General features: G+C 41.7%; 1 protein-coding gene across 2 annotated transcripts in view; it reads left to right on the top strand.

Moving 5' to 3' along the window:
• Positions 1-14,376, top strand: part of cpxm2 (carboxypeptidase X (M14 family), member 2) — a 185,581-nt gene that overhangs the window by 42,664 nt on the left and 128,541 nt on the right. For both annotated transcript variants that reach the window (XM_073027631.1, XM_073027633.1), the window contains exon 4: positions 14,191-14,330. In XM_073027631.1, the coding sequence (XP_072883732.1) occupies positions 14,191-14,330 (140 nt within the window). The remainder of the gene's footprint in view (positions 1-14,190; positions 14,331-14,376) is intronic.

The raw sequence follows: 14,376 nt of genomic DNA on the forward strand, positions 1-14,376 counted from the left end.
TCATGACCTCTGGTTGTAGTGCCACCCAGCCTCAGTGGAACAAGCATGCTTGTATTTACCCTTTCCATACCCCTCATAATTTTATATACTATCAATTCTCCTCTGAATCTTCTACATTCCAAGGAATAAAGTCCCAACCTTTACAACCTTATAACTCAACATCCTGGCAAATTTACTCTGTATTCTTTCAACCTTATTTACGTCTTTTCTGTAGGTAAGTAACAAAACTGCACACAATTCTCCAAATTAGGCCTCACCAACATCTTATACAACTTCAACGTAACGTCCCATCTCCTGTACTCAATATATTGATTCATGAAGGCCAGTGTGCCAAGCCATTTCTTTAAGACCCTTCTATTCTTTATGTCCATTCAGAAATCGGATGGCAAGGGGAAGAAGCTGTTCCTGAATTGTTGAATGTGTACCTTCAGGCTGCTGTACCTCCTCCCTGATGGGATGCAATGAGAAGAGGGCATGTCTTAGGTGATGGGGGTCCCTAATGATGGATGCCAACTTTTTGAGGCATTGCTCCTTGGAAGGTCCTGGACTCTGGGGAGGCTAGTGTTCATGATGAAGCTGACTGAGTTTACAACTTTCTGCTGCTTATTTCAATCCTGTGAAGTGTCCCCCAACTCAAAATGATCAAGGCTAAAGAAGGTTGATCACCTCGGCCCCATGATATCACTACAGGTGCTTATCAACATCCTAAGCTCTGCTGTCTTCTGCAGCTTCAACAGTAATTTTTCTTCCATCATGAAGTCTGAAGTGGGATTTTCTACAATATTTTAAATCCATTTGTAGCTCCTTAGTAAATGAAGCAATTGATGCCTAAATGTGGAAAGGCCTAGGAAATGTTGTGGCATGGGCCAATAAGCAGCAAGGAACCACTGTATTGCGTAAGTGCCTAGTAATGACAATCTCTTACAGGAAAGAAGCTAATCATCTACTCTTGACACTCAAAGGTATCCTGGAGGGTCACCACTGACCATTAACTCAGCCAGATAACATTTGTACTAAAGAACAAGTCAGACCTTGGATACGCATCAATGAGTAACCCACCAGCTGATGCTAGAGCAGGGGTTCCCAACCTTTTTTATGTCACGGAGCCTTACCATTAACCGAGCGGTCCATGGACCCCAGTTTGAGAACTGCCCACCTAGAATGATTTCAGAACCTACAAAATAGAGGCCACGAATGTGATAGGACATTCTCCAAATGTCTGGACGAATGTAGCTCCAGCAGTACTGGAAGCCTGACATCATCCAGGACAAAGCAGTCACTGCATGTGTATCCATTCCAATATGTAAACTGCCATTTCCCCCACCTCTGCACAATGTATCACTTACAAAGTATATTCAGTGGCCATTTTATTAGGTACACCTAATCAGCCGATCATGTAGCAGCAACTCAATGCATATATGGTCAAGAGGTGCAATTGTTGTTCAGACCAAACAATACAATGGGGGAAAAAATGTGATCCAAGTGATTTTGACTATGGAGTGATTGTTGGGGCCAGAGGAGGTGGTTTGACTACTTCAGAAACTGTTGATCTCCTGGGATTTTCACACACAACAGTCTCCAGAACAGGGGTTCAAAGATCCAAGATTCAAGGTACATTTATTATCAAAGTACATATGCAGTATACAACCCTGAGATTCATCTTCCCTCAGACAGCCACGAACCAGAGGAAACTATGGAGCCCGTTCAAAGAAAAATATCAAATTCCCAATGCACAAAAAAAAAGGAACAAATCAAACAGACGGCAAAAAACACAGAATATAAAACTCCAACCACAAAGTCATCGAAAGAGTACAGGCACGTTCAGTCCAGCTCAGCTCAGCCCAACCCAGCGCTGTGTCCTCGATGCTTTAATCAGTGAGAAATGGAGTAAATCATGGGTTCACGCACCCTCTCCAGGCTTCTTGGCCTCCAGACCACATACTTTGCTTGAAACCTCACCGAACTCCCTTGGAGACAGAAAAGCACCAGCTTGCTCATCAGCCCAAAAATGCACCACCAAAATGTAGATCACAGTCTCCAACAGTAGCAGGACCACATTTGAAGGAAAAGAAAAAGTAAAGGAAGTGAGAGAGGTAGTTTTGTGAACCATCTGGTGCATTTCTCCCTTGGTTGCATTGTTTTCTGCCATCATCTTCTTCCAGAAGAAAAACCTTCTCAATCTTTTTTACGCCATGGACCAATATCATTAAGCATCCACAGACTCCAGGTTGGAACCCCTTCTCTAGAGTTTGCGAAAAACAAAAAATGTCCAATGAATGGCAGTTCTGAGGCTAAAAATGCCTTGTTAATGAGAGAGGTCAGAGGAGAATGGCCAGACTGCTTCAAGCAGACAGGAAGGCAACTAACTCGAATAACCATACATTACAACAATGTTGTGCAGAAGAACATCTCTTAAAGCACAACACATCAAACCTTGAAGTGGATGGGCTACAGCAGCAGAAGACCACGGACATGCACTTGGAGGCCACTTTCTGAGTTACAGGAAGTTAGATGGTGTAGATTGCAATAAGTTGCTTGATACTTTCCAAACTCTTGACCTCTGCCAGAGACAAAAACAACAGGTAGATGGGAATCCCACAACATGCAGAATCTCCCTTTGCTTAGAAACATACCTGGTTTCCTTCATCGATGACTCCTGGAACTGAGTACAGACAACATTGTGTGAGTACCTTCAGCAAAAGGACTGTAATGGCTTATCACCACCTTCTCAGAACTAGTTATGGCTGGTCAAGAATTGCTGTCCTTATTGGCATCCTGTCAATTAATTTAAGACGTGATATCTGAGCTCCAATCTAACATTAGCACTTGGAAGTTAAAATGGGGATGAAATTTGTCTTGAGCTGTAATGAGATAAGCAATAACAAATTGGTTGTTCATTTTATCCCTTTTAAAGATAATGGAAAAGGAAAATGGGTAAAGCATAAAGCAGGTTACCTATTGCTTTCAACTATTAGGTACTGCTTCCCAAGGCTGTTTTCATTCCACTTATCTCCAGGGATAATTTCCCTTTCTCTTTGACTTAAAATTGCCAGTGAAGAATAGAACTGATATATCTGTTTGATACTGCGGGAGAGCAATCAATTCCTGCTGGACAACTTGGCGTATTCAAAACCTGAAACTGCACTAAATCACTGCACATGATTTTCCAGCCTCGGTTTGGGGAATTTCGATGTGTACTTGACAAAGCGTTGCGCCCAACGGAAGCGGCTCCCATGAATTGGACATTGAAACTTGCAATTTTATCTGGTTACATAAGATGATTGGAAAATCATGGCTGGCGTTGTACAGTTGAAGAATATATAATCCCAGCAGGCACAGAATAGCTCTGGCAACACTGAAATGGAAACTCTCCTTGGATTTCTATTAGGGAACTTTAGGAATAGCCTTTCTTATATTACCAGATGTTGAAGCAGATATGACCAATTCTATGAAATAAACCATCCCTAGTAACACAGAACTCAATTGGCTGTCTCTATTTTGCTTCTCTTTTCCTCTTGTCATCAGTTTTCCATTTTTATACAATGATATAAACAAACAAGAAGACTACACCTCATCTACTCCATTCCCCTTCTTATGATGACAAGAGGCCTTGTTTATGGACTGCCAATGAACTGTGGATGTCAGGTAAATGCCTCACACTCCCCATCTGGAAGCAGAATAAATCAGTTAACTTCTGTGAGCCTGTGTGGAAATTATGACTCAGTAAGGCTGGGGTGTACAATAAAGAAACTGTTTTTGAGGGAGCCTTGAAATGTTTTTCTTTCTCCTCCTATAATGCTGACCACGCAATTTTTGAGCGAATCTGAAGGATGTACCATGCCAGTACTCAGCAAAATTGACACACTTGGATTTGGAGCCGTGCTGGTTGGAGTGAATGATCTGGAGAGGAGAAGACGAGGCAGGGGAGTTCCAAAGCCCTCCAACTAGCCCGGGTGCGAAGGTGGATCACTCTAAGTGGTGAGCCAATTTGGAGAGGTTGAGAACACCTCCTTTGGCAGCGAAATCTAGGCCCAAAGTGAATCGCTGGGTGGCATGTTCTAGGCCTGGATCAATTTGCCATGGCAGAGTCCAAGTCCTAATGCAAAGTAAGATCAGCTGATTGGACAATTTAAATGCTGGCCCAGATAGACTGGGAGCTCCTCTCTCTGTGACACTGAGACTGTGAGACTGCTCTCAGCTGCTGAACTGAATACTGAGGCTTTGGGCCTACCTTAGGCTGCTCAGGGATTTGGATGTAAGGACACAATTTGGTTTGGAATACTGTTGTTGTTGCTCGCTTCTATTGTTTGCATGATTTGATTTTTTTCCTCTTTTTCTGCACACCAAAGGTTGGTCTTTATCTTTTTTTTTAAATTGGGTTCTTTCAGGTTTCTTGATTTACATCTGCCTGTAAGCAGACAAATTTCAAGGCTCTTTGATAATAAATGTTCTTTTAATCTTGAAACCTTGAATCTTTGACTATTCGTGAGGTGCCTCACCACCTGACACAAGTGAACTAAATTTGTGCAGCAGAAACCCTTACACAGCCAGCAGTTACATATAAGGGACACATAATGGCTTAATCAGGCTGCTTTAGGCAAGCAGAGAGCTTACCTGTACATAAGTATAGCTGGAAACTGGACTTTGGATATTTAAGAATTGTAAAATGATGATCCGCCAGACAAAACTGGGATCAATAAGAAATAATTGAAAATCCCCTGCATCCACTTCCCAGTTACGGTGTGTTAGGTTCACTGGATAGCTCCATTGGCTCATTGACTTCAAACTGAACACCCACCACATATTTACATCAATCCTGCATTAGTCCCAATATATTCTCCTTATATTCCCATGATTTTCCCACTCTTTAACACACATGGGGACATAATTGGATTAGGGTTCCACGTTTGACAGCTATTGAGATGGTCATTGTTGCTTTCTTGAACTGGGGAGTAAGGTATAATGTTTGATAAAAGTGATATCAAAGTATATTCTGAAGTTGTAGTGTCCCGAGGAGACAAGGAGCAGCAGTCAATACTGATAACCCTAGTCTTTCTGCCGGATCACAGAGAACAGATATCCTAACTGGGGTAACCCAGGTCCTTTGACCTTGTTGTATCAGCTATCCAGTGTCATGATCAGTTGAAGTCCATCAGAATCAGACTTAATATCACTGGCATTTGACATGAAATTTGTTGTTTTGCAACAGCTGTACGTTGCAATACATTATAATAAAAACTATAAATTATAATAAGAACAACATGTTATAAAGAAAATTAGATTATATAATTAGTGGAAAATGAGAGAAAAAAATACTGAGGTAGTGTTCATGGGCTCATTGTCCATTCAGAAGTATGATGGCGGAGGGGGAGAAGCTGTTGCTGAAATGTTGAGTGTGTGCCTTCAAGATTCTGTACCTCCTCCTTGTTGATAGCAATGAGAAGAGGGTATTAACGAAGAGGGGGTCCTTAATGATGGATGCCAACTTTTTGAGGCATCGCCTTTTGAAGGTGTCCTGGATGCTGGGGAGACTGTTGCCCATGATCGAGCAGCCAGAGTTTACAACTTTCTGCAGCTTTTTCCCATCATTTGCAGTGGCTCCTCCACACCAGATGGCACCGCAACCAGTTAGAATGCTCTCCATGGTACTCCTGTAGAAACCTGTGAGTGCCATCGGTGATGTGCCAAATCTCCTCAAACTTCTAAGAACAAAATATAGCTGCTTTCATGCCTTCTTTGTAATTGCATCAATATGTTGGGCCCAGGATAGATCCTCAGAGATGTCGACACCCAAGAACTTGAAACTGCTCACCCTTTCCACTGCGTATCCCTTGATGAGGACTAGTGCATGTTCTCTCGACTTGCCCTTGCTGAAATCCACACTCAATTCTTTGGTCTTCCTGATGCTGAGTTCAAGGCTGTTGCTGTGACTGCACTCAACCAACTGATCAATCTCGCTCCTGTACGCCTCCTCATTATCATCTGAAGTTCTGCCAGCAATAGATATGTCACAAGTGGCAAATTTACAGAATGTGTTTGAGTCACACAGTCATGGGTGCAGAGAGAGTAGAGCAGTGGGCTGAGCTCACATCCGTGAGGTACGGCAGTGTTGACTGTCAGTGAGGAGGAGTTGTTACTTCTGAACCCCAGGGACCGTGGTCTCCCAGTGAGGAAGTTAGGGATCCAGTTGCAGACGGAGGTACAGGGACCCAGGTTTTGGAGTTTGTTGATTAGGACTGAGGGTATGATTGCATTGAATGCTGAGCGTAGTCATTAAGCAGCAGCTTGGCATTGGTATTGCTATTGTCCAGGTGATCCAAGGCCAAGTGGAGAGCCAGTGAGACTACATCCACTAAACCTATTGTGGTGATAGATGAGTTGCAGTGGGTCCAGGTCCTTGCTTAGGCAGGAGTTGCTTCTGGCCTTGACCAGCCTCTCAGAGCACTTCATCACAGTAGATGTGAGTACCACTAGGCGATAGTCATTGAGGCATCTCACCCTGCTCTTCTTGGGCACTGGTGTGATTGTCACCCTTTTGAAGCAGGTGGGAACTTCAGATTGCAACAATGAGAGATTGAAGATGTCCTTGAACACTCCCAGCAGTTGGTAGGCACAGGTTTACAGAGCCCCACCTGGTACACCTAACACCTAACAAGGGCCTAACACCTTGTAAGGGTTCACCCTCTTGATAGATGTTCTGACGTCTCCTTCTAAGACAGAGATCACAGGGTCACCAGATACTGCAGGGATTCGCACAGGTGTAGTTTTATTCTCCCTTTCAAAGCATGTATAAAAGGCATTGAGCTCATCTGGGAGTGAAGCATCTCTGCCATTCACGATGTTAGGTTTTGCTTTTTAAGAAGTAATGGCCTGCAAACCCTGCCAGAGCTGACATGCATCTAATTCCATCTCTAACCTCAATTGGGATAGTTTTCTTGCCCTTATAGTAGTCTTCTGTAGCTCATACCTAAACTTCTTGTATGTTTCTGGATCACCGGTCTTGAATGCCACAGATCTAGTACTTACAAGCTATGAATCTCCCGGTTCATCCACAGCATTTTGTTTGGGTAAGTCAGGAATGTTCTCAAAGGTGCACACTCATCCACACAGGTCTTGTTGATATTGGTGATTTAGATTCAAAGATGAGTCTAGTCCACCAAGTGAATGCAGTCCTGAAGCACGTCTCCACTTCCCTTGACCATGGCTTCTTTGTCCTCACCACTGATGCTGCGATCTTTAGTCTCTGCCTATACGCTGGGAGTAGAAGTACAACCAGATATTCGGACTTTCCAAATTATGGAGGATAGATGGCACAGTAAGCATTCTTGATGATGGCATAACAGTGGTCAAGTGTTTTGGCTCCTCTGGTTCCACAGGTGATACTGGATCTCGGTAGTAGTTGTTCAGATACTTCTTCAAGTTGGCCTGGTTGAAATTGCCCACAGAGATAGGGAAGGCATCAGGGTGGGCAGTTTCATGCCTGCTGATTACATTGCTTAGCTCCTGTTGACATTGGCCCGAGGTGGAATGTACACCGCTATCAGGATGATGGCTGGAAACTCTCTCGGCAGATAAAATGGACAACATTTGACTGCTAGATTTACGAGGCTGGGTGAGCAGGGCTGAGACAGAACCATCATGTTTGTGCACCATGATGAGTTAATCATAAAGCATACTCCACCTTCCCTGCCTTTTAAAGACTCATCTGTTGTGTCTTGGTGGAGAATCAGGAAGTCATTGGGCTGCAGCGCTACATCCAAAATGGCAGAGGATAGTCAAGTTTCCATGAAGCAAAGTACACAGCAGACCCCGATGTCTTACCATTGTTCCACATCCACTTTGGCTGTTGAAGAAGATGTCACCAGCGAACAACGCGACCAAAAGCGATGTCCTTCAGACAGTTCACGAAGCTACATCTTCTTCTTTCAAATATGATTCTGCTACTTTTGGAACCTGAGATATACATTTTAATAGCATGCTTTTGGGCCAGTTGTGCAATCTGGCACTTCGCTGTCAGGTTTTGAGTGGAGTGTGTGGCCTGCAGGCCAAGAAGCCTGGAGAAAGAGCGGAAGTCCATGATCAACTCCATTTCTCACCAATCTCACCAATCAAAGTGTTGAGCGTGATTGAAATCAACGGGGATGAGTGTAGTAGTCGAGCACTCTACAGTGCCATCTGATTGTGTTAAACCGGTCTCTCTTGTCCATCTTGCTCTTGCTCGATGATGTTGGAGCCTTAAGCCTTGGATGAGGTTTAATCAATGTGGTCTGTGGATTGGGCTCTGCAGTTCATGTTATCATGTGTTTCTGGTTTCTAGTTGCTCCTTGTTTTATTATTTTTGTGCAAGTTTGATCAGGGTGGATTGGCTCTGCCACCTGCAATCAACGACCAGCACATCACTGAATTGAACTGAACTGAGAAAAACAGAATATGCCTGGACTGTTTCAATGACTCTGTGGTTTGATGTTTTATTTTCTGTGTTTTTCATCAATTTCTTGCCATTTGCTCGATTTTTTTTGCATGTTGTGTGTTTGATGTTTTCTTTGAATGGGTTCCACGGTGTTTCTTTGTTTCGTGGCTGTCTGTGTGAAGATGAATTTCAGTATTATATATTGCATACATATTTGATAATAAATTAACTTTGAATCTTTGAACTCTATCATTTCTATTTATTTATTTTTGCACAGGCATATATATATATATATATATATATATATATATATATATATATATATCTGTGAGACTAGAACAAGAGGGTGTAGAGAAGGCTTAGGGTGAAAGGTGAAATGTTTAAGGGGAATCTGAGGGGAACTTCTTCATGCAGAGGGTGGAGTGAGTGTAGAACGAACTGCCGGCAGAACTGATAGATGTGTGTTCAGATGCAACATTTAAGAGACGTTTGGAGAGGTATATGTATGTGAGAGGTATAGAAAGATATGGCTATGGTTCCAGTGTAGGTCAGTGGGACTGGACAGTAGACAAGCTTGCCATGGACTGGATAGGCCTGTTTCAGTGTTGTGGTACTCTGTGACTCCATGGGGATACTGAGAAGGTCAGGCAGTACTGTGGAGAGCGAAACAGAGTTAATATTTCAGACCGATGGCTGCCTTTTTTATTACAATAATATTTAATTTCTTACATAGTAGTTGTGAAATTTTTGTTTGGCAGATGGATAGAAGTAATAAGCACAAATCAATTTCATATTCAATTAAGATTCTTTGTATTTGCAGAAACATTAGCAGAGACATTTTAGTTTCAAATTGAATACCATTTCCATGATAGTGGTATTGCAGCTTGAAAACTATGTATGGAATTTGTGCAGAAAGAAATAAAACAGACAGTCTTTTGTTCATTTTAAGTAACCATGCATTAAATATTTGTATGTTTAAATGTTTAAGTAACATCATATTAGTCAAATTATATATTTGGATTTACATTCTCAAATCTTTGCTGTTGCATAAACATTGTGGTGTAGCAATCTTGTATTCTTTACACGTCATACATTTTCAAGTCAGATTGAATAAATCCAAACTCAGTTTCTGTGTGCTGAAGTCATTTTTAACACTTCATAGCAAATTAAGTTGTGTCGGAAAGGTTGCCTTGGGGCGGAATGCAAAATTCTACTTAGGTAATCGCCTGTCCTGCCTGTAGGTGTAATCAGATTGATCACAGCAATGTGAAGACAAATAATCATTTTTCCTTAGCTATTCCGGACATAAGGGATGTTGTGCTTTCAGATTGGTTTTAGAGTTAGACCACTTTGAGGTCCTAGTGCTGACCCAGTAAAGGCATACTGGATGGCTAGGTGAACAAGAGTTAAACTTATAAACATGTAGAACGTTGATTTGGCAGGAATTTTCATTACTTTGGCCTTCCCAAAAGCGACTTAAGGGAAGATATGATGCATTGTCATTACTGGAATGAAAGAAACTTGTGTATTGATAAATTACCATAACATTGGGCATTCAAGTGATCATCCATTTTCTAATATTCTATGACTCCATGGAAGTCAATCATGTGTCAGAATCATATCTATCTGTCAGTCTTCAAATACAAATATTGGAGCATCTGACTAAATGTACCCATGCTCTTGGAAAGTCTGAGAGGTTTGTCCAATATCAGATAACAGAATGCTGTAACTACGAAAATCTGTAGCCATCCCCCTAAAAATGGCATTGGCATCAAAGATTAATCATGACCTTATTGAACTGTTGAATACTGAATCTTATGTTCTTACCTTAGATTTTCCATCAGGAAGCAATGATGATTGAACTCCATTTCTGGAGCTTCCTCTTGGTGTTCACCTCATACTGATCAGAGGGCATTCAGATCTAGGATCCCGAACTATTGGTATAGTTAGATTTGTTATGAGACTTCTTTTTCACTCTCTTCTGATCATCACAGAAGAATGCCTTTTCATTATAAGCGACATTCTATATGACCATGATTTTCATTCAGCTGCCATGCTGCTTCAGACTATGAAAGAGAACTCTTGGACCATGAAAACATAAAAAATGATCATCTATTTTCAACCAGATGTTTCATGATAACTGTTGGCATAACTGGGATCCTTTATTTCTGATTATCACTTTGATTCACCTGAATAGGAACAGCACAAAGAATCATGTGTTCAAAGTTCAAAGTAAGCTTATTATCAAAGTACATATATGTCACCATATACAAACCTGAGATTCATCTCTTGTGGGCATACTCAATAAATCCAAAATATAACCATAATGGAATCAATGGAAGACTGCACCAGCATGGGTGTCCAACCAGTGTGCAAAAGACATAAGCTCTGCAAATATCAAAAGGAAGAAATAATAATTAAAAATAAATAAGCAATAAGTATCGAGAACATGAAATAAGAGTCCTTGAAAGTAAGTCCATATGATTGCAGCAACATTTCAATGATGGGGCTAGTGAAGTTGAGTGAAGTTATCCCATTTTGTTCAAAAGCTTGATTGTTGAGGGGTAATAACTGTTCTCAAAGTGGTGGAGTGAGGCCTAAGGCTCCTGTACCATCTTCCTGATGGCAGCAGCAAGAAGAGAGCACGTCCTAGATGGTGGTGGTGGGGGTTGTCCCTGATGATGGATGCTGCTTTCCTGTGAAAATGATTCATGTAGATGTGCTCAATGGTGGGGAAGATTTTACCTATGATGGACTGGGCTGTATCCACTATTTTTAAAGGATTTTCCATTCAAGAGCATTGTTGTTTTCATACCCGGCTGTGGTGCAGTCAATGAGTAGACTCTTCACTACACGTCTACAGAAGTTTGTCAAAGTTTTAGATGTCATGCTGAATCTTCGCAAACTCCTAAGGAAGTAGAGGCACTACCTTGCTTTCACTACACTCGCGTGCTGGGCCCAGGACAGGTTCTCAGAAATAATAACATCGAGGACCTTAAAGCTGCTGACCCTCTCCACATCAGATCCACTGATGAAGACTGGCTCATGGACCTCTGGTTTCTACGTCCTGAAATCAATAATCACCATGGTGGTCTTGCAGACATTGAGTAAGAGGTTGTTGTTATGGCACCATTCAGCCAGATTTTCATTCTCCCTCCCATATGCTGATTTGTCACCACGTTTGATTCGGCCTACGGCACTGGTGTCATCAGGAATCTTGAATATGGCGTTGGAGCCACGTTAACCATACAGTCATTAGTGTAGTGTGAGTAGAGCAGGGGGCTAAGCACACAGCCTTGTGGTGCAGCTGTGCTGAAGGAGACCAAGGAGGAGATGTTGTTGCCAATCAGAACTGACTAGGATCTACAGGTGATGAAATCTGAGATCCAATTGCACAAAAAGGTATTGAGGCCAAAGTCTTAAAGCTTATTGATTAGTTTTGAGGGGATGATTGTATTGAATGTTAAGCTGTAGGCATCCTAATGTATGCATCCTTTGCTGTCCAGATGTTCCAGCGTTGAGTGAAGAGCCAGTGATATAGCATCTGCTGTGTGAGCGTCTTTAACTCCTGGTGAAATCGTCGGGGCGCCATCATGACAAGCTTTTTGCACCAATCCTTTTGGTAATTCGGTGATTTTTTGTGATTTTTGGACGGCGAGTCTTGGGCATCTGAAACCTGGTGGAGCCCATCCCTCGCCGGTTTTTTTTTTATGAGGTCGAGTTGCTAGCTCGACACTCAACCCAGGCACAGATGGAGAGCGTGCAAGGGAACCGGATGGAATTGAACTCGAGACCTCTCGCTCCGAAGTCCAGTGCTGATGCCGCTATGCCACCACCTATAGCTACCAGTAGGCAAATTGGAGCAGATGTCATGCAGGAGTTGATATATCTCATCATCAACTTCTCAAAACATTTCTTCACTTTGGATGAAAGTGCTACTGGATGATAGTCACTAAGGTAGGTTACCATGTTCTTCTTAGGCACCAGTATAATTGAAGCCTGATTGAAGCAGGTGAGTGCCTCAGACTGCCAAAGCAGGAGTGTACAGATCTTTGTGATCACTCCAGCCAGTTGACCAGTACGGCTCTTTAGTACTTGGCTATTTACCCATCTTGGCTGGAAGTTTTCATTGGGTCACCCTTCTGAAGACTGCTTGCATGTCGGCCTCAAAGACTGAAATCCCAGGATCAACAGGGGCTGCGGGAGCTTGTAATGGTTCCTCCGTGTTTTAATAGTTAAAAGTATAGAAGGCATTGAGGCAATCTGGAAGTGAAGCCCTGTTGTTGGCTATGTCACTTGATTTAACTTTATAAGAGGTGATAGGCTTCAAGCTCTGCCACAACTGTTGAGCATCCCTTGTTGATTCAGGTTTAGTCTGGAATTGCCACTTCACCTGTGAGATGGCTTTCCGGAGATCGTGCCTGGACCTCTTGTAACTTCATTGGGCAGCAGACTTGAATGCTACTGATCTGGCCTTCAACAGACTGCAGATCTCATGGTTCATCTAGGGTTTCTGGTTGGGGAAGACTCTGAATGATTTAGTGGGGACACACTCATCTACAATAGTTTCAATAAAGTCTGTGACAACCATGGTATATTCTGTCAAAGCCACAGATGAGTCCTTGAACACGGCCCAGTCCGCCGACTCAAAGCAATCTCGTGGGCACTCCTCTGCCTCCCACGGCCACCACTGGCATTGTAGTAAAAGTAAAGCAATTGTTGGAAGTATATTTGTGAATGGTTATGCGATAGATGGAACATTCCAACTTTTATATTAAATAGGTAGTTTTTTTTTACATGCCTCTAGAAATTAGTAAGCCACACCAAAGTTCCTTCAAATATGGGTCTTATTCTTTCCCTCTTCAGTCGAAGTGAGATGGAAGCATAGATTTTGGATACCTAAAAATATTTGAGGCTTAATTGCAAAAAAATATCGAATTAAGAAAAGGCTAGAAAAACACAGCAGGTCAGGCAGCATCTGTGGAATGTTTCCCCAGAATGGGTCTGCCCTCATGGTGGACCTGCTTCATTCTGGATAATCAGCCCTTTGTGTTACCACAATGTCTTAATACTACATTTGAAAGGAATTTACAATGAAGAATTTAGATGATGTGAAAACATTTGCAGATATGATGGATCCAGGAGCGACTGAACTGTTCCTCTTGGTTTGGTGGTGTGCCAACATGTTTACCAAACCCTGCAAATCTTCCTTTCAGAGATTTCTCCTTCTTCCCTAACTTAGACCAACATTTTCCTTTTCCCATCAAAGTTTTAGCAGGAACTTTATTTAGTAAAATGATTCATAGGATTAGTAATTAATTTTTTTTAACTGGATAGGAGTTAATAACTGGAGAATAATTCAGTTATTATTATCCTCTTAGTTATTATATAATCTCTAACCAGCGTAAGTTTCAAGATTCAAGACTCAAGTACATTTATTATCGAAGAATGTATAAATTATACAATCTTGAGATTCGCTTCTCACAGTTAGTCACAAAGCAAGAAACCCGAAAGAACCCAATTAAAATTAAAAAGGAGAATCTAAAAAATAAAAGTAAAAGACTTAACACTCAATTTGCAAGAGAAAAATATATACAAATCATGGAAACAATTGAAATGAATAGCAGCCTGCTGAACTATTATTTCCTTCTTTTTGTTTGTATAGCATTTGAGTATTATCTTAAGTCTACCTTCATTATTTACACTCCAAACTTATAGACGGGAAGCAAGTTAACATTATGATGACCATTACAGAGGCTGTGTCTTTATTTTACCCACAGGCTGGCATCTTTGAAGATGACTTCTATGATGGGGCTTGGTGTGCTGGCAGGAACGATTATTCACAGTGGTTTGAACTGGATGCCAGAAGACTAACTAAATTCACTGGTGTTATAACACAGGGAAGAAATTCACTTTGGTCGTAAGTAAGACTAACTGCTTTTGAGCAAAAATGATTTCAAAGTGTC

The sequence above is a fragment of the Hemitrygon akajei genome, chromosome 23 (assembly GCF_048418815.1).
Source record: "Hemitrygon akajei chromosome 23, sHemAka1.3, whole genome shotgun sequence".
In the NCBI taxonomy this organism is placed as follows: Eukaryota; Metazoa; Chordata; class Chondrichthyes; order Myliobatiformes; family Dasyatidae; genus Hemitrygon; species Hemitrygon akajei.